The 27,542-nt window shown below is 44.3% G+C and overlaps 1 protein-coding gene across 1 annotated transcript in view; it reads right to left on the bottom strand.

The window, feature by feature from the left end:
• Positions 1 to 7,852: 7,852 nt before the first annotated feature.
• The window catches only part of LOC120018012 (BRD4-interacting chromatin-remodeling complex-associated protein-like), a 53,004-nt gene continuing 33,314 nt past the window's right edge, over positions 7,853 to 27,542 (bottom strand). The window contains exons 7-16 of the mRNA XM_038960965.1: positions 23,860 to 24,420; positions 23,624 to 23,753; positions 23,445 to 23,557; positions 21,748 to 21,831; positions 21,569 to 21,621; positions 21,327 to 21,420; positions 20,804 to 21,248; positions 19,224 to 19,318; positions 18,912 to 19,014; positions 7,853 to 11,012 (exon numbers count right to left, since the gene is read on the bottom strand). Coding sequence (XP_038816893.1) covers positions 8,956 to 11,012; positions 18,912 to 19,014; positions 19,224 to 19,318; positions 20,804 to 21,248; positions 21,327 to 21,420; positions 21,569 to 21,621; positions 21,748 to 21,831; positions 23,445 to 23,557; positions 23,624 to 23,753; positions 23,860 to 24,420 — 3,735 coding nt within the window. The 3' untranslated portion in view covers positions 7,853 to 8,955. The remainder of the gene's footprint in view (positions 11,013 to 18,911; positions 19,015 to 19,223; positions 19,319 to 20,803; positions 21,249 to 21,326; positions 21,421 to 21,568; positions 21,622 to 21,747; positions 21,832 to 23,444; positions 23,558 to 23,623; positions 23,754 to 23,859; positions 24,421 to 27,542) is intronic.

Consider the following 27,542-nt stretch of genomic DNA (forward strand, 5'->3'; position numbering starts at 1 on the left):
AAAGGATATTAGGCTGAACAAGCTAGCTTTCTTACCTAAAAGATAAAGCGCCTTGTGGGGGAGTCCTCCATGTTGCAATGTGGCTACTGGACTGGTTAGCCAAAATGTTTTATAACTAACCTATTGTTCTATGCAAAGATTCTCATTGTTCTATCAAATATGTTTTATAACTAACCCATTGTTCTATGCAAAGATTCTCATTGTTCTATCAAATATGTTTTATAACTAACCCATTGTTCTATGCAAAGTTTCTCATTGTTCTATCAAATTATGGCAGACATTTAAATGGCGACGGGTAGCGGAAAGCAAATCCCGTATTGAGTCAATACTGCAATTTATTGGTAAACATAATACTTACCATAAATATACCAGGTTACTACATTCCCCCCTTTAAGGCTTATAACTCAACATCATTCCTTTAAGCTAGGCTGCCAACTAAACATTTATGATTTTCTCATAACAATCACGTCATTTTTATTTAATTTATTTGTTATTTTGTTTGTGACCTCTAGGAAGGAACATGATCTCCCTTAGGATCCGAAACAGTCTGGCGGACATTTCTCTCTAATAGAGCGTCTCTTGGAACATGATCTCCCTTAGGATCCGAAACAGTCTGGCGGACATCTCTCTCTAATAGAGCGTCTCTCGGAACATGATCTCCCTTAGGATCCGAAACAGTCTGGCGGACATCTCTCTCTAATAGAGCCTCAGAGGTGTTGTAGCTGGTGCCACCAGCACTTCACTCCTCGATGGTGAAACAAAGTTATTTTGTGGAGACTTCCTCAGGAGGTCGTCCCAGATTGGTGGTCTCAGGATGTTGAGACTTGTTGGTCGCAGGTTTGTCCAACTGCAACTCTGGAGAACATTCCGATGTCCTGTTTGTTTAAGCATTGGTCCAAGTCCACGGATGGAGCTGGAATTTCAGCTTGATCTGATCCACGTGTCTCATTAGTCTTTGTCCTCTTCCGAGGATCACATTACATGAAACTGGTCCTGAGCAATCCTCAATTGTAGCTGGAATCCATTTGGAACCCAACCCATAGTTTCTTGTGTAGACATAGTCTACATAGTGTGTGATGTATTGTTGTCTCTACCTTCTTGCCCTTTGTGCTGTTGTCTGTGCCCAATAATGTGTGTACCATGTTTTGTGCTGCTACCATGCTGGTGTTATGTTGTGTTGCTACAGTACCATGCTGTGTTGTCATGTGTTGCTGCCTTGCTATGTGGTCTTAGGTCTCTATGTAGTGTTGTCTCTCTCGTTGTGATGTGTAAGAAATTGTATTAGATATTGGTAACTTGTTTTAACAACTTCTCAACATTAGCTATAGTTGACACAATATGCCCACACCCCCTCTTTCTCTTGGACATATGCTGGACTCATTAGACATATACACGACACCCACAACTCCCCTCCCCCATGACAATCACACAGACACACACAACTCAGGGTTGGAGCTCAAGACAAAGAACTATCTCAGGAACCAATGGAACGTGGACACCAGGCCTGTTCAGGACTACCCAAGACCCAGATCGACCAATCGGAAGGCCAGACTCGCAGATCAACCTACTTTGCTTGTTGTCTATATAAAACTGTACAACTGTTGAAACTAGCCTCTTTTCCGGACGGTTCCATAAGAATCAGACAGAAAGAGCCTTGCTGCAAGATTTTACTAAGATATCTTTACATGTGATTAAACGGCCTTATTATAAAATTATCCACCTCGTCCTATTGTCTCCTCTTGTTCTCCTGTCAACAGTAAACGATTTATCAACAGACTATATGCAGATTTTGATTAAACAGGCATCTGCTTACCTTTTTAGTTTCGAGCTCTCTGATCAGTTTCCTGGGTGGGTTGAATCGCGATTCTCCCTCGAAAAGGTCACCTCTCCTCTGGAATCTTTCTCCCTCTCGTCTCCTGTCCGATTAATTTTCTATTGGGCCGAATTCAAAGATGTAACCATCCTCTGCTACCAAGTCTGTTGATAAATCGTTTACTGTTGACAGGAGAACAAGAGGAGACAATAGGACGAGGTGGATAATTTTATAATAAGGCCGTTTAATCACATGTAAAGATATCTTAGTAAAATCTTGCAGCAAGGCTCTTTCTGTCTGATTCTTATGGAACCGTCCGGAAAAGAGGCTAGTTTCAACAGTTGTACAGTTTTATATAGACAACAAGCAAAGTAGGTTGATCTGCGAGTCTGGCCTTCCGATTGGTCGATCTGGGTCTTGGGTAGTCCTGAACAGGCCTGGTGTCCACGTTCCATTGGTTCCTGAGATAGTTCTTTGTCTTGAGCTCCAACCCTGAGTTGTGTGTGTCTGTGTGATTGTCATGGGGGAGGGGAGTTGTGGGTGTCGTGTATATGTCTAATGAGTCCAGCATATGTCCAAGAGAAAGAGGGGGTGTGGGCATATTGTGTCAACTATAGCTAATGTTGAGAAGTTGTTAAAACAAGTTACCAATATCTAATACAATTTCTTACAAATGTCTATTTTGTCCTAGATTTATATTGTATTTATTTTTAATCCCAGCCCCCGTCCCCACAGGAGGCCTTTTGATAGGCCATCATTGTAAATAAGAATTCGTTCTTAACTGACTAGTTAAAGGTTAAATAAATAAAAATTAAAGTATTGACTGCAGCTGAAATGCTTCCTGAGGAGACTATGGATGGCATCTTATATTGATGACACCAGTCACGTCAGTACGTTTCAGTATTTCATTGTAATTTAGAATAACATTACCAGAATCCACCTGGCGTAAGCTACCTGAGGCTTTTCCCGAGCATGGTTTTATGGCAGACATTTAAATGGCTACGGGTAGCGGAAAGCAAATCCCATATTGAGTCAATACTGCCATTTATTGGTAAACATAATACTTACCATAAATATACCAGGTTAGACCACAGCCTGTTTCACATGGGAACAATGAGCCATAGTGGGCAGAACATGCATGAGCTAGCGGAATCCTATTGGCGCCTTCTAGTATCATTTGCATATTTCCATTGGGGAATGTCTAATCTGTAAAGTGAGCATGTGCAATGACTCAATTCACCATTTGCCCGTCTTCTAAACAACTAAATTTTTGGCAAAGTTAGTCCATTCTGTTCGTAACATATTGTAGTTTAGGGAACAGAAAACTGTATTGTGATTTTTTTTAAATCGATGATGAATTTATCAGAATATTGGCCAAAATCCTTCTCGTTCTATTTTCTCCCAATGCTAGCCACTGGGCTTCCTCTCACGTGAGTGGACACGCGGATGCTTCACATTTATACAGTACATCCGATGAAATATGTCTCATTGTTCTATCTGTTGGTTAGCTACCTTCTTTAAGGTTTATTGGCAGACTACACCCATAAGGTGGTTACTGCCGCCACCTACTGTATGGAGAAGTAAAATATCCCCCAAAAACAAATTCACGACTTCTTCTGGTTAGCTACCTGGGGACGTAAACATCATGACGTACGAGTCCCACCTTCCATTTAGCTAGCAAATCAATGGCATTGTAACAAAAAGCAGTGCTATGATTGGTCAATAAGGCTGCCAATGTCATCAGAGTTTCTTAATACTGTACCTTCTTTGACGTCATTGTAGATTTGTGAGCAGACAGAGATCATATATCAAGTGCACCATGAGCAGAGAGATGCCTGCTCCACACTTCATTTCTTGCTCTCAATGCCACTTTCTGGGCACACATCTCTCTCTGAGCTCAGTCAGCTCCTCAACATGATCCTCTGTGAGATTGTTATGCACCCCTTGGCCTTAAAATTGTGAGGGAAATGACGCCATAGACTGCACACAATGTGCAGGGAGACGGAACAGTAAACAGGAAATGACGCCATAGACTGCACACAACGTGCAGGGAGACGGAACAGTAAACAGGAAATGACGCCATAGACTGCACACAACGTGCAGGGAGACGGAACAGTAAACAGGAAATGACGCCATAGACTGCACACAACGTGCAGGGAGACGGAACAGTAAACAGGAAATGACACCATAGACTGCACACAACGTGCAGGGAGACGGAACAGTAAACAGGAAATGACACCATAGACTGCACACAACGTGCAGGGAGATGGAACAGTAAACAGGAAATGACACCATAGACTGCACACAATGTGCAGGGAGACCGAACAGTAAACAGGAAATGACACCATAGACTGCACACAACGTGCAGGGAGACGGAACAGTAAACAGGAAATGACACCATAGACTGCACACAACGTGCAGGGAGACGGAACAGTAAACAGGAAATGACACCATAGACTGCACACAACGTGCAGGGAGACGGAACAGTAAACAGGAAATGACACCATAGACTGCACACAACGTGCAGGGAGACGGAACAGTAAACAGGAAATGACACCATAGACTGCACACAACGTGCAGGGAGATGGAACAGTAAACAGGAAATGACACCATAGACTGCACACAACGTGCAGGGAGACGGAACAGTAAACAGGAAATGACACCATAGACTGCACACAACGTGCAGGGAGACGGAACAGTAAACAGGAAATGACACCATAGACTGCACACAATGTGCAGGGAGACGGAACAGTAAACAGGAAATGACACCATAGACTGCACACAACGTGCAGGGAGACGGAACAGTAAACAGGAAATGACACCATAGACTGCACACAACGTGCAGGGAGATGGAACAGTAAACAGGAAATGACACCATAGACTGCACACAACGTGCAGGGAGACGGAACAGTAAACAGGAAATGACACCATAGACTGCACACAACGTGCAGGGAGACGGAACAGTAAACAGGAAATGACACCATAGACTGCACACAATGTGCAGGGAGACGGAACAGTAAACAGGAAATGACACCATAGACTGCACACAACGTGCAGGGAGATGGAACAGTAAACAGGAAATGACACCATAGACTGCACACAATGTGCAGGGAGACGGAACAGTAAACAGGAAATGACACCATAGACTGCACACAACGTGCAGGGAGATGGAACAGTAAACAGGAAATGACACCATAGACTGCACACAATGTGCAGGGAGACGGAACAGTAAACAGGAAATGACACCATAGACTGCACACAATGTGCAGGGAGACGGAACAGTAAACAGGAAATGACACCATAGACTGCACACAACGTGCAGGGAGATGGAACAGTAAACAGGAAATGACACCATAGACTGCACACAACGTGCAGGGAGACGGAACAGTAAACAGGAAATGACACCATAGACTGCACACAACGTGCAGGGAGACGGAACAGTAAACAGGAAATGACACCATAGACTGCACACAACGTGCAGGGAGACGGAACAGTAAACAGGAAATGACACCATAGACTGCACACAACGTGCAGGGAGACGGAACAGTAAACAGGAAATGACACCATAGACTGCACACAACGTGCAGGGAGACGGAACAGTAAACAGGAAATGACACCATAGACTGCACACAATGTGCAGGGAGACGGAACAGTAAACAGGAAATGACACCATAGACTGCACACAACGTGCAGGGAGATGGAACAGTAAACAGGAAATGACACCATAGACTGCACACAATGTGCAGGGAGACGGAACAGTAAACAGGAAATGACACCATAGACTGCACACAATGTGCAGGGAGACGGAACAGTAAACAGGAAATGACACCATAGACTGCACACAACGTGCAGGGAGACGGAACAGTAAACAGGAAATGACACCATAGACTGCACACAACGTGCAGGGAGACGGAACAGTAAACAGGAAATGACACCATAGACTGCACACAACGTGCAGGGAGACGGAACAGTAAACAGGAAATGACACCATAGACTGCACACAATGTGCAGGGAGACGGAACAGTAAACAGGAAATGACACCATAGACTGCACACAATGTGCAGGGAGACGGAACAGTAAACAGGAAATGACACCATAGACTGCACACAATGTGCAGGGAGACGGAACAGTAAACAGGAAATGACACCATAGACTGCACACAACGTGCAGGGAGATGGAACAGTAAACAGGAAATGACACCATAGACTGCACACAATGTGCAGGGAGACGGAACAGTAAACAGGAAATGACACCATAGACTGCACACAACGTGCAGGGAGACGGAACAGTAAACAGGAAATGACACCATAGACTGCACACAATGTGCAGGGAGATGGAACAGTAAACAGGAAATGACACCATAGACTGCACACAATGTGCAGGGAGACGGAACAGTAAACAGGAAATGACACCATAGACTGCACACAATGTGCAGGGAGATGGAACAGTAAACAGGAAATGACACCATAGACTGCACACAACGTGCAGGGAGACGGAACAGTAAACAGGAAATGACACCATAGACTGCACACAACGTGCAGGGAGACGGAACAGTAAACAGGAAATGACACCATAGACTGCACACAACGTGCAGGGAGACGGAACAGTAAACGACACCATAGACTGCACACAACGTGCAGGGAGACGGAACAGTAAACAGGAAATGACACCATAGACTGCACACAACGTGCAGGGAGACGGAACAGTAAACAGGAAATGACACCATAGACTGCACACAACGTGCAGGGAGACGGAACAGTAAACAGGAAATGACACCATAGACTGCACACAACGTGCAGGGAGATGGAACAGTAAACAGGAAATGACACCATAGACTGCACACAATGTGCAGGGAGACGGAACAGTAAACAGGAAATGACACCATAGACTGCACACAACGTGCAGGGAGACGGAACAGTAAACAGGAAATGACACCATAGACTGCACACAACGTGCAGGGAGACGGAACAGTAAACAGGAAATGACACCATAGACTGCACACAACGTGCAGGGAGACGGAACAGTAAACAGGAAATGACACCATAGACTGCACACAATGTGCAGGGAGACGGAACAGTAAACAGGAAATGACACCATAGACTGCACACAATGTGCAGGGAGACGGAACAGTAAACAGGAAATGACACCATAGACTGCACACAACGTGCAGGGAGATGGAACAGTAAACAGGAAATGACACCATAGACTGCACACAATGTGCAGGGAGATGGAACAGTAAACAGGAAATGACACCATAGACTGCACACAACGTGCAGGGAGACGGAACAGTAAACAGGAAATGACACCATAGACTGCACACAACGTGCAGGGAGACGGAACAGTAAACAGGAAATGACACCATAGACTGCACACAACGTGCAGGGAGACGGAACAGTAAACAGGAAATGACACCATAGACTGCACACAACGTGCAGGGAGACGGAACAGTAAACAGGAAATGACACCATAGACTGCACACAACGTGCAGGGAGACGGAACAGTAAACAGGAAATGACACCATAGACTGCACACAACGTGCAGGGAGACGGAACAGTAAACAGGAAATGACACCATAGACTGCACACAACGTGCAGGGAGATGGAACAGTAAACAGGAAATGACACCATAGACTGCACACAATGTGCAGGGAGACGGAACAGTAAACAGGAAATGACACCATAGACTGCACACAACGTGCAGGGAGACGGAACAGTAAACAGGAAATGACACCATAGACTGCACACAATGTGCAGGGAGATGGAACAGTAAACAGGAAATGACACCATAGACTGCACACAATGTGCAGGGAGACGGAACAGTAAACAGGAAATGACACCATAGACTGCACACAATGTGCAGGGAGATGGAACAGTAAACAGGAAATGACACCATAGACTGCACACAATGTGCAGGGAGACGGAACAGTAAACAGGCATTTCAATGTCATAGCCATATAGATACCGGCTGGAACACGGTTTGAACCAATCAGCAGCCAGGATTAGACCCACCTAAAAGGATTATAAGCATCAACTCTTTCAATAAAGATTTAATTTACAGTTTTATTTATTTATTTAAAAGTGTCATTATACACAATAAATACAATACAAAATTAATCTAATACTATACTTCAAATTCTCTTTTTTTTGTACATTATTGTTGGTTTGTCCATGTTGCTGTTGCTCTTGGGTTTGAATTGTCCAACAGGCTTTGAAGATAAGGATGGTGGGATGAACAGTGAGAGGGGCGAAGGAGAGAATAAGAGATTTGATAAATGTGGCCATGTTAACTGAAATGCATCCTAGCCTACTGAACGTCAGCCATGGTCAGGACAACCAGAGGACATGTTTTAACATGTAAAGGTGATTTCATACGTACATGTTTCATTGACAGCTCATCGTCATTACAGTAAGAGAGCGGCAGCCTCAACAGTCAACCAGAAAGTCAGCCACCAGTCAGTCAACCACCTCAACATTTAACCATACTACAACATGTATTTGAAAGAAACACAACCTAACCATCTAGCTGAGAAGAACTGAACAGCTGGGACCAGAAGGTGTATTTGTGGTGATGATAGAAGTCAGAATATGGAAAAAGAGACGTAGAGCTGTAATGATGATGAGATAGCTAACACAAGCCTCTCCTCTGTGGTTTACCTACTGAAGAGAGGCTTTAGGGAGCTCTATGCAGTCTTGCCTTGATTATGTTCAGTAGAGCAAACCGTAGCAAAACATTTAGTCACAGAAAAACAAATCTCTTATTATTGGACAAGTTCCTGTAGTTTTCTCCTGTTTTATACCTACTGAACACGACCCAGGTCTTATTGGTTATACAGACAGGCGGGCAGCAGCTATAACATGATGACTAAAGAATGGAATACAGCGGGAATGAAAAAGGAAAACCTTCAATAATACAAAAAAACTGGAGACAAATTAATCAAATTGATGATTGAGCGTAGTTGAGAGAGCAGAGGGTACTGCCACAGAGTAAAGCATACCTTTTTACAGAGAAAGTCATCACCATCCATCCAGTGACTGTGAGCATTGTAAAGTAAACAACATTCAGATGGACAAACAAGGCCAACCGAGCTTGTCAGAGCAGTGAGAGAGTTAATCCTCTCTCTTCAGTCCCAACTGTTGTGTGTGTTATCTGCTGTGAGTCTGTGGCACGAGTCCTCTGCCTCCAACCTGAGAGTGATGGGCCAGAGAGGACGAAGATGAAGAGGAGACTGAGGGTCTGTATGTGTGTGAGGAGGGCTGGGGGGCCGCGGGTCGCTGGCTGTGGTGGTGGTGTGGCCTGCCGGAGCCCCCTTTGGCCCCGCGCGGCGTGGGACCCTGGGCCTGGCCCTGCAAGTTGAGGATGGTGTCGATGGCACACTGCAGGTGCTCGTTAAGAGACTCATCGTGTGGCGGGGAACCGGAGGAGAAGGAGGCGTTGTCCATGACAGGAGAGTCTGACTTACAGCGCTTTGCAGGAAGTGATGAGTCTCTGTAACAAAAAGTGTCTGGCGGCGAGGAAGGGGGCCCAGGGGCATGCTGGTCCATTCTGAACGTATCACCCCCCCCGCCGCCACCTGACCTCTGGTGGTTTTTACTGCTCACCCTCTTATACCTCCCCATGTCCGCCCCTCTGTTCCAATGATCCCCTTCTCTCCCCCTCTCCTCCTCCTCTCTGTCTGAGAGATGCTGCTGGGTGTTTGTGATGCCCTGCACTAGGCCAGGAGAGGAGGGGGAGGAGTTCCCCAGCCTCAGGGCCTCCCGGCTGAGCTCTGTGTGGGAGCCCCCCTCCCTGGGGCTGCCTCCTCTCTTCTCCAGCTTCAAGCTGGCGATCACTGTCCCCTCTGAGGGAGAGGGTGAGGAGGGTGGGGGGGGAGAATTGGGGGGCGAGGGGGAGGGACGGGGGTACGGGACACTGTCTCCTCCTCCCCCCGGTACGCCCGGTCGGACGCGGGGGCTGATGTTCTCCCGGTAAGTCTTCCGTAGAGGCAGGCGGCAGGTGGTCTGAGGGGAAGTGGCCGTGGAGGCGGGGTTACGCTTGACTCCACCCACATTGTGATGTTCTAACGCTCCGTTCATCTGAGCCGTGAAGGAGGATGCGGGCGCTGTGACTATCTGTGGGCTGGGGGTCGCCTTTGTGGTTGCTATGAAGACCGTTGCTGAGGAGGCTGTGTTACAGCTAGTGGGAGGAGTCCTAATGACAGTTATAGAAGGTGGCGTGGCTAGTGCTGCTGTTTGGGCTTTATGGAGTGCCGGCGCCGGTTGGGGCCGGGTGGTAGGGAGTGTAGGCGCCGGGTGGAGCTGGGTGCTAGGAAGTGTAGGCGCCGGGTGGAGCTGGGTGGTAGGGTGTGGCTGTGGCTTAGGGTGGGGTGTGGATGGTGTGTGGACCGGGTCGAGGGCGGTGTTATGCACCACCTTACTAAACCCCGCCTCCTGCTTGATCTTGAGCTTCAAGCCGATGCGTGGGCGGGCGGCGTACGTCTTCATGGGGGGTTTACTGGTCCTCCGGGGGAGAGTATCACCATCCTCAGCTGGACGAGAGGAGGAGAAAGGGTGGTGGGGTGAGTGACGGGAGGGAGGTGGAGGAGCGCGGCTGAAGGATGAGCTGTGACTCTGGGTGTCGGCTGTCTGTCTGACCCCTGACCCCGACCTGGCCACAGGAGCTGGGGAGCTGGACCAGGAGACAGACGCCCCTGCTCCTCCCTGCTTTATCACCAGCTTGGTGGAGGGGAAGTGGGCCGGAATCGGTGTTGGGGCTGGAGCAGGGGCAACACCACTCCTTACGGTGCTGGGCTCAAACCACTTGGGCTGAGGCTGAGGACGGGGCTGGGACAGGGGCTCAGGATGGGGCTCCGACTGGAGCTGGGGATGGGGCTGGGACAGGGGCTGAGGCTCAGGATGGGGCTGGGACCGGGGCTGAGGCTCAGGATGGGGCTGGGACCGGGGCTGAGGATGGGGCTGGGACAGGGGCTGAGGACGAGGCTGGGACAGGGGCTGAGGATGGGGCTGGGACCGGGGCTGAGGATGGGGCTGGGACAGGGGCTGAGGACGAGGCTGGGACAGGGGCTGAGGATGGAGCTGGGACCGGAGCTGAGGCTCAGGATGGGGCTGAGGCTGGGGCTGGGACTGGAGCTGAGGCTTGGACTGGGCCATGTTGGCAGCTCCACTCTCAATCTCCATCATCCTTGAGTTGGCCACATACTCCTCTGGAGAGAGAGAGATGGAAGTTATCAGATGAATTAGAGATGATAGACCAGACCAAAGGTAAAGCTATTACACATAGTCCACATTTCTGTCAAAACTAATCTGGCTATGTGCTTCTCGGCTGTACACAGGAGGGCCAGTTTGACCATTCAAAAGTTTGGACACCTACTCATTCCAGGGTTTTTCTATATTTGTACTATTTTCTACATTGTAGAATAATAATGAAGACATCAAAACTATGAAATACCACATATGGAATCATGTAGTAACCAAAAAAGGTGTTAAACAAATGTAAATAAATGTTATATTGTAGATTCTTCAACAGCCACCCTTTGCCTTGATGACAGCTTGGCACACTCTTGTATGGGTATAGGCATCTAAACGTCTGACCCTCTGGGAATGTGATGAAAGAAATAAAAGCTGAAATAAATCACTCTACTATTATTCTGACATTTCACATTCTTCAAATAAAGTGGTAGTTCTAACTGACTTAAGGCAGGGAATTTTTACTAGAATTAAATGTCAGAAATTGTGAAAAACTGAGTTTAAATGTATTTGTCTAAGGTGTATGTAAACTTTCGACTTCAACTGTACATACCTATATCTAATATACATATTTATCTAATATCTATATCTAATATACATATATCTAATATACATATTTATCTAATATCTATATCTAATATACATATATCTAATATACATATTTATCTAATATCTATATCTAATATACATATGTATCTAATATCTATATCTATTATACATATGTATCTAATATCTATATCTAATATACATATTTATCTAATATATATATCTAATATCTATATCTAATATACATATTTATCTAATATCTATATCTAATATACATATTTCTAATATACATATGTATATCTAATATAAACTCAGCAAAAAAAGAAACGTCCCTTTTTCTGGACCCTGTCTTTCAAAGATAATTCGTAAAAATCTAAATAACTTCACAGATCTTCATTGTAAAAGGTTTAAACACTGTTCCCATGCTTGTTCAATGAACCATAAAGAATCAATGAACATGCACCTGTGGAACGGTCGTTAAGACTGACAGCTTACAGACGGTAGGCAATTAAGGTCACAGTTATGAAAACTTAGGACACTAAAGAGGCCTTTCTACTGACTCTGAAAAACACCAAAAGAAAGATGCCCAGGGTCCCTGCTCATCTGCGTGAACGTGCCTTAGGCATGCTGCAAGGAGGCATGAGGACTGCAGATGTGGCCAGGGCCAATGTAGGTATGTATAGGCATAGGCATGTATATTAGATATAGGTATGTATGTTAAATATATATCAGATATAGGAATGTTTATTAGATATAGGCATGTATATTAGATATAGGCATGTATATTAGATATAGGCACGTATATTAGATATAGGCACGTATATTAGATATAGGCACGTATATTAGATATAGGCACGTATATTAGATATAGGCACGTATATTAGATATAGGCACGTATATTAGATATAGGCATGTATATTAGATATAGGCATGTATATTAGATATAGGCATGTATATTAGATATAGGCATGTATATTAGATATAGGCATGTATATTAGATATAGTTTCAGTTTCAGAGATTTTTGTAGTTCGTTCCAGTCAATGGCAGCAGAGAAATGGAAGGAAAGTGGAAGGAGAGGCGGCCAAAGGAGGAATTGGCTTTGGGGATGACAAGTGAGATATACCTGCTGGAATGCGTGCTACGGGTGGGTGCTGCTATGGTGACCAGCGAGCAGAGATAAGGCGGGACTTTACCTCGCAGGGTCTTGTAGATGACCTGGAGCCAGTGGGTTTGACGACGAGTATGAAGCGAGGGCCAGCCAACGAGAGCGTACAGGTTGCAGTGGTGGGTAGTATATGTGGCTTTGGTGACAAAACGGATGGCACTGTGATGGACTGCATCCAATTTGTTGAGTAGGGTGTTGGAGGCTATTTTGTAAATGACATCGCCGAAGTCGAGGATCGGTAAGATGGTCAGTTTTACGAGGGTATGTTTGGCAGCATGGGTGAAGGATGCTTTGTTGCGAAATAGGAAGCCAATTCTAGATTTTACAGTCTAACCAGACACCTAGGTATTTGTAGTTGTCCACATATTTTAAGTCAGAACCGTCCAGAGTAGTGATGCCGGACGGGCGGGCAGGTAGCGATCGGTTGAAGAGCATGCATTTAGTTTTACTTGTATTTAAGAGCAATTGGAGGCCACGGAAGAAGAGTTGTATGGCATTGAAGCTCGTCTGGAGGGTTGTTAACACAGTGTCCAAAGAAGGGCCAGAAGTATACAGAATGGTGACGTCTGCGTAGAGGTGGATCAGAGACTGACCAGCAGCAAGAGCGACATCATTGATGTATACAGAGAAGAGTCGGCCCAAGAATTGAACCCTGTGGCACCCCCATAGAGACTGCCAGAGGCCCGGACAACAGGCCCTCAGATTTGACACACTGAACTCTGTCGGAGAAGTAGTTGGTGAACCAGGCGAGGCAGTCATTTGAGAAACCAAGGCTGTTGAGTCTGCCGATGAGGATTTGATGATTGACAGAGTCGAAAGCCTTGGCCAGGTCAGTGAATACGGCTGCACAGTATTGTTTCTTATCGATGGCGGTTAAGATATAATTTAGGATCTTGAGCGTGTCTGAGGTGCACCCATGACCAGCTCTGAAACCAGATTGCATAGCGGAGAAGGTACGGTGGGATTCGAAATGGTCGGTGATCTGTTTGTTAACTTGGCTTTCGAAGACCTTAGAAAGGCGGGGTAGGATAGATATAGGTCTGTAACAGTTTGGGTCAATAGTGTCCCCCCCCCTTTGAGGATGACCGCAGCTGCTTTCCAATCTTTGGGAATTTTAGATGACACGAAAGAGAGGTTGAACAGGCTAGTAATAGGGGTTGCAACAATTTTGGCAGATCATTTTAGAAAGAAAGGGTCCAGATTGGCTAGCCCAGCTGATATGTGGGCGTCCAGATTTTGCAGCTCTTTCAGAACATCAGCTGACTGGATTTGGGAGAAGGAGAAATGTGGAAGGCTTGGGCAAGTTGCTGTGGGGGGTGTAGTGCTGTTGACCGGGGTAGGGGTAGCCAGGTGGAAAGCCGTAGAAAAATGCTAATTGAAATTCTCAATTATAGTGGATTTATCGGTGGTGACAGAGTTTCCTATCCTCAGTGCAGTGGGCAGCTGGGAGGAGGTGCTCTTATTCTCCATGGACTTTACAATGTCCCAGAACTTTTTTGAGTTTGTATTGCAGGAAGCAAATTTCTGCTTGAAAAAGCTAGCCTTGGCTTTTCTAACTGCCTGTGTATATTGGTTTCTAACTTCCCTGAAAAGTTGCATTTCACGGGGGCTGTTCGATGCTAATGCAGAATGCCACAGGATGTTTTTGTGTTGGTTAACTTCTTATGGCTGCAGGGGCAGTATTGAGTAGCTTGGATGAAAGGTGCACAGAGTAAACGGCCTGCTCCTCAGTCCCAGTTACTAATATATGCATATTATTATTAGTATTGGATAGAAAACACTCTGAAGTTTCTAAAACTGTTTGAATTATGTCTGTGAGTATAACAGAACTCATATGGCAGGCAAAAAGCTGAGAAAAAATCCAAACAGGAAGTGAGAATTCTGAGAGTGGTCGATGTTAAAGTCATCGCCTATTCAATTCCCTGTAATATATGGATCTGTTTGCACTTCCTACGCCTTCCACTAGATGTCAACAGTCAGTAGAACGTGGAATGAAGCTTATGCTGTGTTGTGGGACCGGATGGGAGGTGTTTGAGTCAGTGGTCTGGCAGAGTGCCTGTGCTTGGTCACGCACTTTCCTCATGATATCGCCATGCGTTCCATTACTTATAGAGACTGAAAAGAATGCTCCGGTAGGATATATATGATAACAACATCCTGAAGATTGATTCTCTACTAAGTTTGACCAGTTTATTCGACTTGTAATATAACCTTTTGAAGTTTTCGTCCGACGTTTGCCTGCATCTGCGCGAGCGTTTGGACACGTGTACTACACATGCTAGCAAAATTAGCTAATTGGACATAAGTAATGGACATTATCGAACAAAACAACAATTTATTGTGGAACTAGGATTCCTGGCACTGCATTCTGACGAAGATAATCAAAGGTAAGGGAATATTTATGATGTAATTTCGTATTTCTGTTGACTCCAACATGGCGGCTAATTTTGCTATTGTTCTGAGCGCCGTCTCAGATTATTGCATGGTTTGTTTTTTCCATAAAGACACAGCGGTTGCATTAAGGAGAGGTATATCTATAATTCCATGTGTATAACTTGTATTATCATCTACATTTATGATGAGTATTTCTGTTGAAACGATGTGGCTATGCAAAATCACTTGATGTTTTTGGAACTAGTGAATGTAACGCGCCAATGTAAACTCAGATTTTTTGTTATAAATATGAACTTTATCAAACAAAACATGCATGTATTGTATAACATGAAGTCCTATGAGTGTCATCTGATGAAGATAATCAAAGGTTAGTGATTAATTTTATCTCTATTTCTGCTTTTTGTGAAAGCTATCTTTCGCTGGAAAAATGGCTGTGCTTATTGTGGTTTGGTGTGACCTAACAATCGTTTGTAGTGCTTTCGCTGAAAAGCATATTTGAAATCGGACACTGATGGGATTAACAACAAGATTACTTTTAAAATGATATATGACACATGTATATACGTCTGAGGAATTTTAATTATGAGATTTCTGTTGTTTGAATTTGGTGCCCTGCACTCTCTCTGGCTGTTGTCATATCATCCCGATTGCAGCCATAAGAAGTTAAGGGCAGTCAGGTCAGGAGAGAACCAAGGGCTGTATCTGTTCCTGGTTCTACATTTCTTGAATGGGGCATGCTTATTTAAGATGGTGAGGAAGGCATTTTTAAAGAATAACCAGACATCCTCTACTGACGGGATGAGGTCAATATCCTTCCAGGATACCCGGGCCAGGTCGATTAGAAAGGTCTGCTCGCTGAAGTGTTTCAGGGAGCGTTTGATAGTGATGAGTGGAGGTCGTTTGACCGCTGACCCGTTACGGATGCAGGCAATGAGGCAGTGATCGCTGAGATCTTGGTTGAAAACAGCAGAGGTGAATTTAGAGAGCAAGTTGGTTAGGATGATATCTATGAGGGTGCCCGTGTTTATGGCTTTGGGGTTGTACCTGGTAGGTTCATTGATCATTTGTGTGAGATTGAGGGCATCAAGCTTAGATTGTAGGATGGCCGGGGTGTTAAGCATGTCACAGTTTAGGTCACCTAGCAGCACGAGCTCTGAAGATAGATGGGGGGCAATCAGTTCACATATGGTGTCCAGAGCACAGCTGGGGGCAGAGGGTGGTCTATAGCAGGCGGCAACGGTGAGAGACTTGTTTTTAGAGAGGTGGATTTTTAAAAGTAGAAGTTCAAATTGTTTGGGTACAGACCTGGATAGTAGGACAGAACTCTGCAGGCTATCTCTGCAGTAGATTGCAACATCGCCCCCTTTGACTGTTCTATCTTGTCTGAAAATGTTATAGTTAGCGATGGAGATTTCAGGGGTTTTGGTGGTTTTCCTAAACCAGCATTCAGATACGGCTAAGACATCCGGGTTGGCAGAGTGTGCTAAAGCAGTGAATAAAACAAACTTAGGGAGGAGGCTTCTAATGTTAACATGCATGAAACCAAGGCTTTTACGGTTACAGACGTCATCAAAAGAGAGCGCCTGGGGAATAGGAGTGGAGCTAGGCACTGCAGGGCCTGGATTCACCTCTACATCACCAGAGGAACAGAGGAGGAGTAGGATAAGGGTACGGCTAAAAGCTATGAGAATTGGTCGTCTAGAACGTCTAGAACAGAGAGTAAAAGGAGGTTTCTGGGGGAGATAAAATAGCTTCAAGGAATAATGTACAGACAAAGGTATGGTAGGATGTGAATACTGTGGAGGTAAACCTAGGTATTGAGTGATGATGAGAGAGATAGTCTCTAGAAACATCATTGAAACAAGGTGATGTCATCGCATGTGTGGGTGGTGGAACTGAAAGGTTGGATAAGGTATAATGAGCAGGGCTAGAGGCTCTACAGTGAAATAAGCCAATAAACACTAACCAGAACAGCAATGGACAAGGCATATTGACATTAAGGAGAGGCATGCTTAGACGAGTGATCATAAGGGTCCAGTGAGTAGAGGTTGGTTGGGGTCACGGCGATTCAGACAGCTAGCCGAGCCATGGGTAGCAAGCTAGCAGAAGATGGTCTGTTATAGCCACCCCGTGCGTTTCCATCAGTAGATTAGTGGGGTTCCGTGTGGTAGAGGTGACCAATCCAATTGTCAAAATAGTGGCCCAGGAAGATTGTTCGATAGACCTGTTCAGATAGCGATATGCTCAAGACAGCTAACGATTAGCGGGCCGCAGATATATATATAAGAAATGTATATTACATATAGGCATGTATATTAGATATGTATATTAGATATGTATATTAGATATAGGCATGTATATTAGATATGTATATTACATATAGGCATGTATATTAGATATGTATATTAGATATGTATATTAGATATAGGCATGTATATTAGATATGTATATTAGATATAGGCATGTATATTAGATATGTATATTACATATAGGCATGTATATTACATATAGGCATGTATATTAGATATAGGCATGCGTATTAGATATGCATATTAGATATGCATATTAGATATGTATATTAGATATAGGCATGTATATTAGATATGCATATTAGATATGTATATTAGATATGTATATTAGATATAGGCATGTATATTAGATATGTATATTAGATATGCATATTAGATATGCATATTAGATATGCATGCATATTAGATATGTATATTAGATATAGGCATGTATATTAGATATGTATATTAGATATAGGCATGTATATTAGATATGTATATTAGATATAGGCATGTATATTAGATATGTATATTAGATATGTATATTAGATATAGGCATGTATATTAGATATGTATATTAGATATGCATGCATATTAGATATAGGTATGTATATTAGATATGTATATTAGATATGCATATTAGATATGTATATTAGATATGCATGCATATTAGATATAGGCATGTATATTAGATATGCATATTAGATATAGGCATGTATATTAGATATAGGCATGTATATTAGATATGCATATTAGATATGTATATTAGATATAGGCATGTATATTAGATATGTATATTAGATATGTATATTAGATATAGGCATGTATATTAGATATGCATATTAGATATAGGCATGTATATTAGATATAGGCATGTATATTAGATATGCATATTAGATATGTATATTAGATATAGGCATGTATATTAGATATGTATATTAGATATGTATATTAGATATAGGCATGCGTATTAGATATGTATATTAGATATGTATATTAGATATAGGCATGCGTATTAGATATAGGCATAGAACCCAATTGAACATCTTTCGAGACACCTGAACATAGCTGTGCAGAGACGATCAACATCTAACCTGACAAAGCTTGACAGGATCTGCAGAGAAGAATGAGACAAACTCCCAAATGCCAAGCTTGTAGCATCATACTAAAGAAGAATTGAGGCTGTAATCGCTGCCAAAGGTGCTTCAACAAAGTACTGAGGTAAAGGGTCTGAATACTTATGTAAATGTGATATTTACCTTGATTTTATACATTAGTAAACATTTCAAAAAAAAAAACTGTTTTTGCTTTGTCATTATGGGGTAGTGTGTGTAGATTGATGGGGGGAAAAGTTATGATTCCATTTTAGAATAAGGCTGTAACGTAACAAAATGTGGAAAAAGTCAAGGGGTCTGAAAACTTTACGAATTCACTGTATGTATATTAGATATAGATTTGTTACCAGGTCTGTCTCTGGCGAGGATGCGGTCCTGTCCCAGAGAGATCTTCTCTTCTTGAATAAACATCCTGTCCATCATTACCATCTCAGCTGACGGGCCAAGGCGCTGTGAAACCCAACAGCAACACAGCCAGCTAGTCAATCAATCAACCATAACACATAAGTTAGCAAGACAATCCTAGTGAGGGAGAAAGAGTAGACACTGAACAGACAGAACAGATAAATCACCTGGAGAAGGAACCCTAGTGAGGGAGGGCTGTAGCAGGAGACAGATAACTTAAATAACTTACCATTGATAATAAGGTAATAACTTACCGTTGATTCCTCAAAAAGCAGGTGTCTGTATTTATCCAGCATAGCCTGCGTTCTCTTCAGGAGCTGGCTGGAAACCCTCTCAAACTCATCATCCACTGGAGGGGAGAGAATATGGAACAGGGGAGGTGGAGATCAGACAGTGGAAACCAATGGGACATAATTAGGGCTTGGAGTTTCTGGTCAGGTCATGTGGTCACTCCCGTCCATACATATTAGGGCTGGGAAATGCCAGGGACATCGCGATACAATGGTATCACGATTCTTAGGTGCCGATTCGACATGTATTGCGATTCTCACGATTCTACATGTATTGCGATTCTCTTCTCTTAGTTCGAGCGTCTGCTCCGTACAGACCTGACAAGTTTAAGCGGAGCGCGAAATGAATTATGGTCATTGTAGTTAATTACCACGTTTTCTGCGCTAAACTATATTGAATATTGGGCTGTTGGAAACTACAACTCCCTACTACATCGCACAGTTCAGGCATCATCTGATTTATCTCTACAGAAACAGCACATCAAGCTCACAGAAAGAAACAAAATGGAATTCAAATATTTCACCCATGTCGGTCAATTAGTTGTTTAAAACCCCCAAAAATAACAGACATTTCCGTTAATCGCTCAGCACTACTCACTATTTAAAAGAATATGGAGAGCTATAGGATGAAAGCACAGGAGTTTTGGCGCAGGTACAGAAAACTAGCGCTACCTACCTTTTTTTATTTTTATTTTTTTTTACAAATCAATACTTGGAGTCAAAGTTATCAATATAATATTGTCGAAAATAATATTGCAATATAATTAAGCAATAAGGCCCGAGGGGGTGTGGTATATGGCCAATATACCACGGCTAATAGCTGTTCTTGGGCACGACGCAACGCGGCCCATAGCCGTGGTATATTGGCCATGTACCACAAACCATGAGGAGCCTTATTGCTATTGTAAACTGGTTACCAACGTAATTACCACAGTAAAAATAAGTTGTCATACCCGTGGTATACAGTCAATATATACCACTGCTGTCAGCCAATCAGCATTCAGGGTTCAAACCACCCAGTTTATAATACTGTATTAATCCCCCCCCAATCACAAAAACACATGTTAACAGCAGAGTGTGTGTACCTCTGTGGTAGCCGTGGGGTGGCAGTGCCCTGGTAGAGGTGGTAAGGCACCAGGCGGGTCAGGGTGTGTGTACCTCTGTGGTAGTGGTGTGGTGTGGTGGCAGTGCCCTGGTAGAGGTGGTAAGGCACCAGGTGGGTCAGGGTGTGTGTACCTCTGTGGTAGTGGTGTGGTGGCAGTGCCCTGGTACATTCACATTTAAGTCATTTAGCAGACGCTCTTATCCAGAGCGACTTACAAATTGGACAAGTCAGTTAAGAACAAATTCTTATTTACAATGACGGCCTAGGAACAGTGGGTTAACTGCCTTGTTCAGGGGCAGAACGACAGATTTGTACCTTGTCAGCTCGGGGATTTGAACTTGCAACCTTTCAGTTACTAGACCAACGCTCTAACCACTAGGCTACCCTGCCGCCCCGGTAGAGGTGGTAAGGCACCAGGCGGGTCAGAGTGTGTACGTACCTCTGTGGTAGTCGTGTGGTGTGGTGGCAGTGCCCTGGTAGAGGTGGTAAGGCACCAGCCGGGTCAGGGTGTGTGTACCTCTGTGGTAGTCGTGTGGTGTGGTGGCAGTGCCCTGGTAGAGGTGGTAAGGCACCAGCCGGGTCAGGGTGTGTGTACCTCTGTGGTAGTCGTGTGGTGTGGTGGCAGTGCCCTGGTAGAGGTGGTAAGGCACCAGCCGGGTCAGGGTGTGTGTACCTCTGTGGTAGTCGTGTGGTGTGGTGGCAGTGCCCTGGTAGAGGTGGTAAGGCACCAGGCGGGTCAGGGTGTGTGTACCTCTGTGGTAGTCGTGTGGTGTGGTGGCAGTGCCCTGGTAGAGGTGGTAAGGCACCAGCCGGGTCAGGGTGTGTGTACCTCTGTGGTAGTCGTGTGGTGTGGTGGCAGTGCCCTGGTAGAGGTGGTAAGGCACCAGCCGGGTCAGGGTGTGTGTACCTCTGTGGTAGTCGTGTGGTGTGGTGGCAGTGCCCTGGTAGAGGTGGTAAGGCACCAGCCGGGTCAGGGTGTCTTCAAAGCACTGGAAGGAAGAGCTGTAGTCTGGGTGGAGGACTGAGCCCTGCTGCTTCCTCAGCTGCTCCAACATCCTACACACACCACACAGGGTCGAGGAAGATAGGTCACAAGACTGAATTGCCATACGTTTAACAAGCGGTAGGACAACACTCATGCGCACAAACAAACACAACAAAAGAAGACAGAAAAACATTCCAGGAGAATAATACAGGAGCATACCTGGCTTCCTTGCTGGGTTTAGCCATACTGAAAGGCATCTTCATAGCAGCAGTCTGTCAGGTGAACAAGACATAGCATCCATGACCATCACAGCATCAGAACACAGACCCAGATTGATTAGACAGGTGATTAAATAGTCAGAAATGGAAGCCAGCGGGATTGGTTGAGGGTCTCCTGACCTGTGTTTGTAGAGAGGCCAGACCAGGGCTGAAAGTCTGCTGTGTAGAGGTCATCTGACCCAGACCTGACTCCAACCCCCCCACCTGGCAGAGGAAAGAGGGAGAGTAAAACAATACTATTGAACCTTTATTTATCCAGGTATGTCAGTTAACTTCTTATGGATGAGGGCAGTATTGAGTAGCTTTAATGAATAAGGTGCCCAGAGTAAATTGCATGCTACTCAGGCCCAGAAGCTAAGATATGCATATTATTAGTAGATTTGGATAGAAAACACTCTGAAGTTTCTAAAACTGTTTGAATGATGTCTGTGAGTATAACAGAACTCATATGGCAGGCAAAAACCTGAGAACAAAATCCAACCAGGAAGTGGGAAATCTGAGGTTTGTAGTTTTTCAACTCTTAGCCTATCCAAGATAGTGTAAATTTGGTCCGATTGCACTTCCTACGGCTTCCACTAGATGTCAACAGTCTTTAGAACTTTGTTTGAGGCTTCTTCTGTGAAGGGGGAGAGAATGAGAGCTGTTTCAACCAGAGGTCTGGCAGAGTGCCATGAGCTCAGTCAGTTAGCTGCGTTCCATTGCATTTCTAAAGACAAAGGAATTCTCCGATTGAGACATTATTGAAGATTTATGTTAAAAACATCCTAAAGATTGATTCTATACATCGTTTGACATGTTTCTGCGAACTGTAACGGAACTTTTGGACTTTTCGTCTGGACCTAGTGCTCGCGCCTCATGAATTTGGATTTGTGACCTAAACGCGCGAACAAAAAGGAGGTATTTGGACATAAATTATGGACGTTATCGAACAAAACAAACATTTATTGTGGAACTGGGATTCCTGGGAGTGCATTCCGGTGAAGATCAAAGGTAAGTGAATATTTATAATGCTATTTCTGACTTCTGTTGACTCCACAACATGGCGGGTATCTGTATGGCTTGTTTTTGTGTCTGAGCACCGTACTCAGATTATTGCATGGTGTGCTTTTTCCGTAAAGCTTTTTTGAAATCTGACACAGCGGTTGCATTAAGGAGAGGTTTATCTAAAATTCCATGCATAACACTTGTATCTTTTATCAATGTTTATTATGAGTATTTCTGTAAATTGATGTGGCTCTCTGCAAAATCACCGGATGTTTTGGAAAAAAAACATTACTGACCATAACGCGCCAATGTAAACTGAGATTTTTGGGTATAAATATGAACTTTATCGAACAAAACATACATGTATTGTGTAACATGAAGTCCTATGAGTGTCATCTGATGAAGATCATCAAAGGTTAGTGATTAATTTTATCTCTATTTCTGCTTTTTGTGACTCCACTCTTTGGCTGGAAAAATGGCTGTGTTTTTCTGTGACTAGTTGCTGATCTAACATAATCGTTTGGTGTGCTATTGTCGTAAAGCCTTTTTGAAATCGGACACTGTGGTGGGATTAACAACAAGTTCATCTTTAAAATGGTGTAAAATACTTGTATGTTTGAGGAATTTTAATTATGAGATTTCTGTTGTTTGAATTTGGCGCCCTGCAGTTTCACTGGCTGTTGTCATATCGATCCCGTTAACGGGACTTCAGCCGTAAGAAGTTTTTAAGAACAAATTCGTATTTATTTAAATTTGATGGCCAATATAGCTTTTTGAATTTAAAGGAGTCAAATGGTTGTGATGAGGGTTGAGCATCAGTAGGTGTTACCTACCTGCACAGCCTGGTGTACTGACTGTTGACCAGGCTGGTGTGCTGACTGGTTAAGGTTAGCTTGAGCCACGCCCCCCTGTGTCACCTGAGCTCCTGACAACACGTCATTGGATGCTGAAAAGAGAGATGGGAGTCAGATCAGGAACACATTTCACAGTAGTAATGTTGTTTCTTTCTGACCTGTGGCAGGAGTCTTGACCAGCACAGACGACTGAGGAGCAGGCACGTCTTGTTGTTGACCACCATGTTGTTGGGATTGGGGCTGGCTTTGCTGCTGCCGTTTGGCCTGTAGTAGAATGTTCTGTTGGATCTGAGCGTGAATAAAGAGAGAAAATTGATTATTTGAATACTTTGATAAACACTCAGATAGCAGCAAGTCAAAACATCTGAGCAGTGAGAAGTGTGTTCCTTCACACCTGGTGTTTCTGTTGTGGAGAGGGCTGAGCACCAATCAGCTGCAGACGGTGCTGCCGCTCTGCTGTTAAGACCTGGGTCTTCAACACCTCACCCCCGGGGTCCCCCACCTGGCTAGCAGTGAACTGGAGCCCTGCCAGAGGGGCCTGGAGGATGTGGGGGGGTTTGGGGGAGCGAGAGGGAGGGGGGACATCCGATTGGTAGAGAGCAGGCTGGGAGGGGGGCCGGGGCTGAAGGTGTATCTGTTGTTGTTGTGGGGCAGGCTGGGAGGGGGGCCGGGGCTGAAGGTGTATCTGTTGTTGCTGCTGCTGTTGTAGTAGTGCAGGCTGGGAGGGGCCTGGTATCTGGTTCTGGATAATGAACATTGGGGGAAGAGAGGAGGGGGTACAGGATCGGGCGGGGGTCTGGGGTTGAGAAGGTGGCCAGGACTGGGGGGAATGCATGGGGAGAGGGGAGGGCTGGGGGCTGTCCGACAGAGGGAGGGCAGTGTGGGAGGCCAGGGGCTGGGAGGGGGACAGGCTCTGGAGCTTCAGTTGCTGCTGCTGGCCACCCGCCTGGGGCATCTGGGGTTAGAGGTCAAAACAAACAGGAAACACGTCAGAAACCAACACAGAGGATACAAACATGATATTTGGGTTCCAAATAATACAAGTTATACTAGAACCTCCCGGGTGGCGCAGTGGTCTAGGGCACTGCATCGCAGTGCTAGCTGCGCCACCAGAGTCTCTGGGTTCACGCCCAGGCTCTGTCGCAGCCGGCCGCAACCGGGAGGTCCGTGGGGCGACGCACAATTGGCATAGCGTCGTCCGGGTTAGGGAGGGTTTGGCCGGTAGGGATACCCTTGTCTCAGTATGTAAATGTAATAAAAATGTATGCACTCTACTGTAAGTCGCTCTGGATAAGAGCGTCTGCTAAATGACTAAAATGTAAATGTAATGTGGAACAGCATTTTAAACAGGTCAGGCAGCTATAGAACACCAAGCTAAAAAAACAAGTATTCATAGTAGTAGAAGTAGTATTGATAGTAGTAGTAGTAATATTGATAGTAGTAGCAGTAGTAGTAGTATTGATAGTAGTAGTAGTAGTAATATTGGTAGTAGTAGTACTAATATTTAAAGTAGTAGTAGTAGTAATATTCAAAGTAGTAGTAGTAGTAGTAATATTCAAAATAGTAGTAGTAGTAGTACTATTTAAAGTTGTAGTAGTAGTAGAAGTACTATTTAAAGTTGTAGTAGTAGTAATATTTAAAGTTGTAGTAGTAGTAGATAGTAATATTTAAAGTTGTAGAAGTAGTAGTAATATTTAAAGTTGTAGTAGAAGTAGTAGTAGAAGTAATATTTAAAGTTGTAGTAGTAGTAATATTTAAAGTAGTAGTAAATAGTAATATTTAAAGTTGTAGTCGTAGTTGTAGTAGTAATATTTAAATTAGTAGTAGTAGTAGTAGTAATATTTAAAGTAGTAGTAGTAGTAAATAGTAATATTTAAAGTAGTAGTAGTAGTAAATAGTAATATTTAAAGTAGTAGTAGTAAATAGTAATATTTAAAGTAGTAGTAGTTGTAGTAAATAGTAATATTTAAAGTAGTAGTAGTAGTTGTAGTAAATAGTACTATTTAAAGTAGTAGTAGTTGTAGTAAATAGTACTATTTAAAGTAGTAGTAGTTGTAATAAATAGTAGTATTTAAAGTAGTAGTAGTAAATAGTAATATTTAAAATAGTAGTAGAGTAGTAAATAGTAATTTTTAAAATAGGTGTAGTAGTAAATAGTAATATTTAAAGTAGTAGTAGTAGTAGTAGTAGTAAATAGTAATATTTAAAGTAGTAGTAGTAGTAAATAGTAATATTTAAAGTAGTAGTAGTACAGCATGGGTGGTGAAAATACATAAAATATTTGATTAGGGTAGCTAGTGTGTACTAGCCAACTACCTAGTGTGTACTAGCCAACTACCTAGTGTGTACTAGCTAGCTGCACAAGTACCAGTGGTTTACATAACGTCCTGGACCAGTATGTGCGTAGCACCCTGACACCCCGGACCAGAGCCACTGGGCTGACTGGTATGTGCGTAGCACCCTGACGCCCTGGACCAGAGCCACTGGGCCGACTGGTACGTGCGTAGCACCCTGACGCCCTGGACCAGAGCCACTGGGCCGACTGGTACGTGCGTAGCACCCTGACGCCCTGGACCAGAGCCACTGGGCCGACTGGTATGTGCGTAGCACCCTGACGCCCTGGACCAGAGCCACTGGGCCGACTGGTATGTGCGTAGCACCCTGACGCCCTGGACCAGAGCTACTGGGCCGACTGGTATGTGCGTAGCACCCTGACACCCTGGACCAGAGCTACTGACTCACACGATACACGAGACCAAGAAACGTCTACAGGTTGCACACGCACAGTCATTTGAAAGAATAACAAAACTTCAGCAAGACAACTCAAAAGGCGAAATCCATTAACGCCAAGGTAATGGAATTCATTGCCCTTGACAATGAACACACACACAATCAACCGTTCTCCATTGTGGGTGATGTTGGCTTTCGCCGACTGGTCGAGCACCGGTTAACACTACCAGGTGCGCTATTTTTCAGATGTTGCCCTACCGGAGTTATACAGTAATAGCGTCACTGCTATTAGCTTCACGACATACTATGGAACGCTGTTTGGGTCTTTGCGGGTCAAAAAGATACAGTAGCACTGTCAAAGCTGTACAAAAAAGTCAGCAAACAAGCAAACACCGGCCACGAACAATGTGTTTACAATACCCCGTTGGTAATAAAGCATTATTTTGTCGACCGCAACTTCTGGGGTAGCTAGCTTTAGCTTGGTACCTAGCTAGACCCAATACAACCAGCCTGAAAACAATGCCCAGTAGAAACTGCAGTCGTTTTCACTATTCTGAGCAATGATTTAGGAATCCTTGTAAGTATTAACTAGGTAGCCACTAGTTGTTCGCCTATTGAAATTGAACTTCAGCTCATGAAAATAAATAGCTAGCCAGCTACTTAACCCTGTTGCCAAAGGCTAACGTTATTAGCAGCCAGCTAGCTTCATCTGCCCTTGCTGATGGAAGGAGGTTTTCACTCAAAATCTCACGATACATGGCCCCATTCATTCTTCCCTTTATCCGGATCAGTCGTCCTGGTCCCTTTGCAGAAAAACAGCCCCAAAGCATGATGCTTCCACCCCCATGCTTCACAGTAGGTATGGTGTTCTTTGGATGCAACTCAGCATTCTTTGTCCTCCAAACACGACGAGTTGAGTTTTTACCAAAAAGTTCTATTTTGGTTTCATCTGACCATATGACATTCTCCCAATCTTCTTCTGAATCATCCAAATGCTCTCTAGCAAACTTCAGACGGGCCTGGACATGTACTGGCTTAAGCAGGGGGACACGTCTGGCACTGCAGGATTTGAGTCCCTGGCGGCGTAGTGTGTTACTGATGGTAGGCTTTGTTACTTTGGTCCCAGCTCTCTGCAGGTCATTCACTAGGTCCTCCCGTGTGGTTCTGGGATTTTTGCTCACCGTTCTTGTGATCATTTTGACCCCACGGGGTGAGATCTTGCGTGGAGCCCCAGATCGAGGGAGATTATCAGTGGTCTTGTATGTCTTCCATTAACTAATAATTGCTCCCACAGTTGATTTCTTCAAACCAAGCTGCTTACCTATTGCAGATTCAGTCTTCCCAGCC

Source organism: Salvelinus namaycush, chromosome 23 (genome assembly GCF_016432855.1).
Source record: "Salvelinus namaycush isolate Seneca chromosome 23, SaNama_1.0, whole genome shotgun sequence".
NCBI lineage: Eukaryota > Metazoa > Chordata > Actinopteri > Salmoniformes > Salmonidae > Salvelinus > Salvelinus namaycush.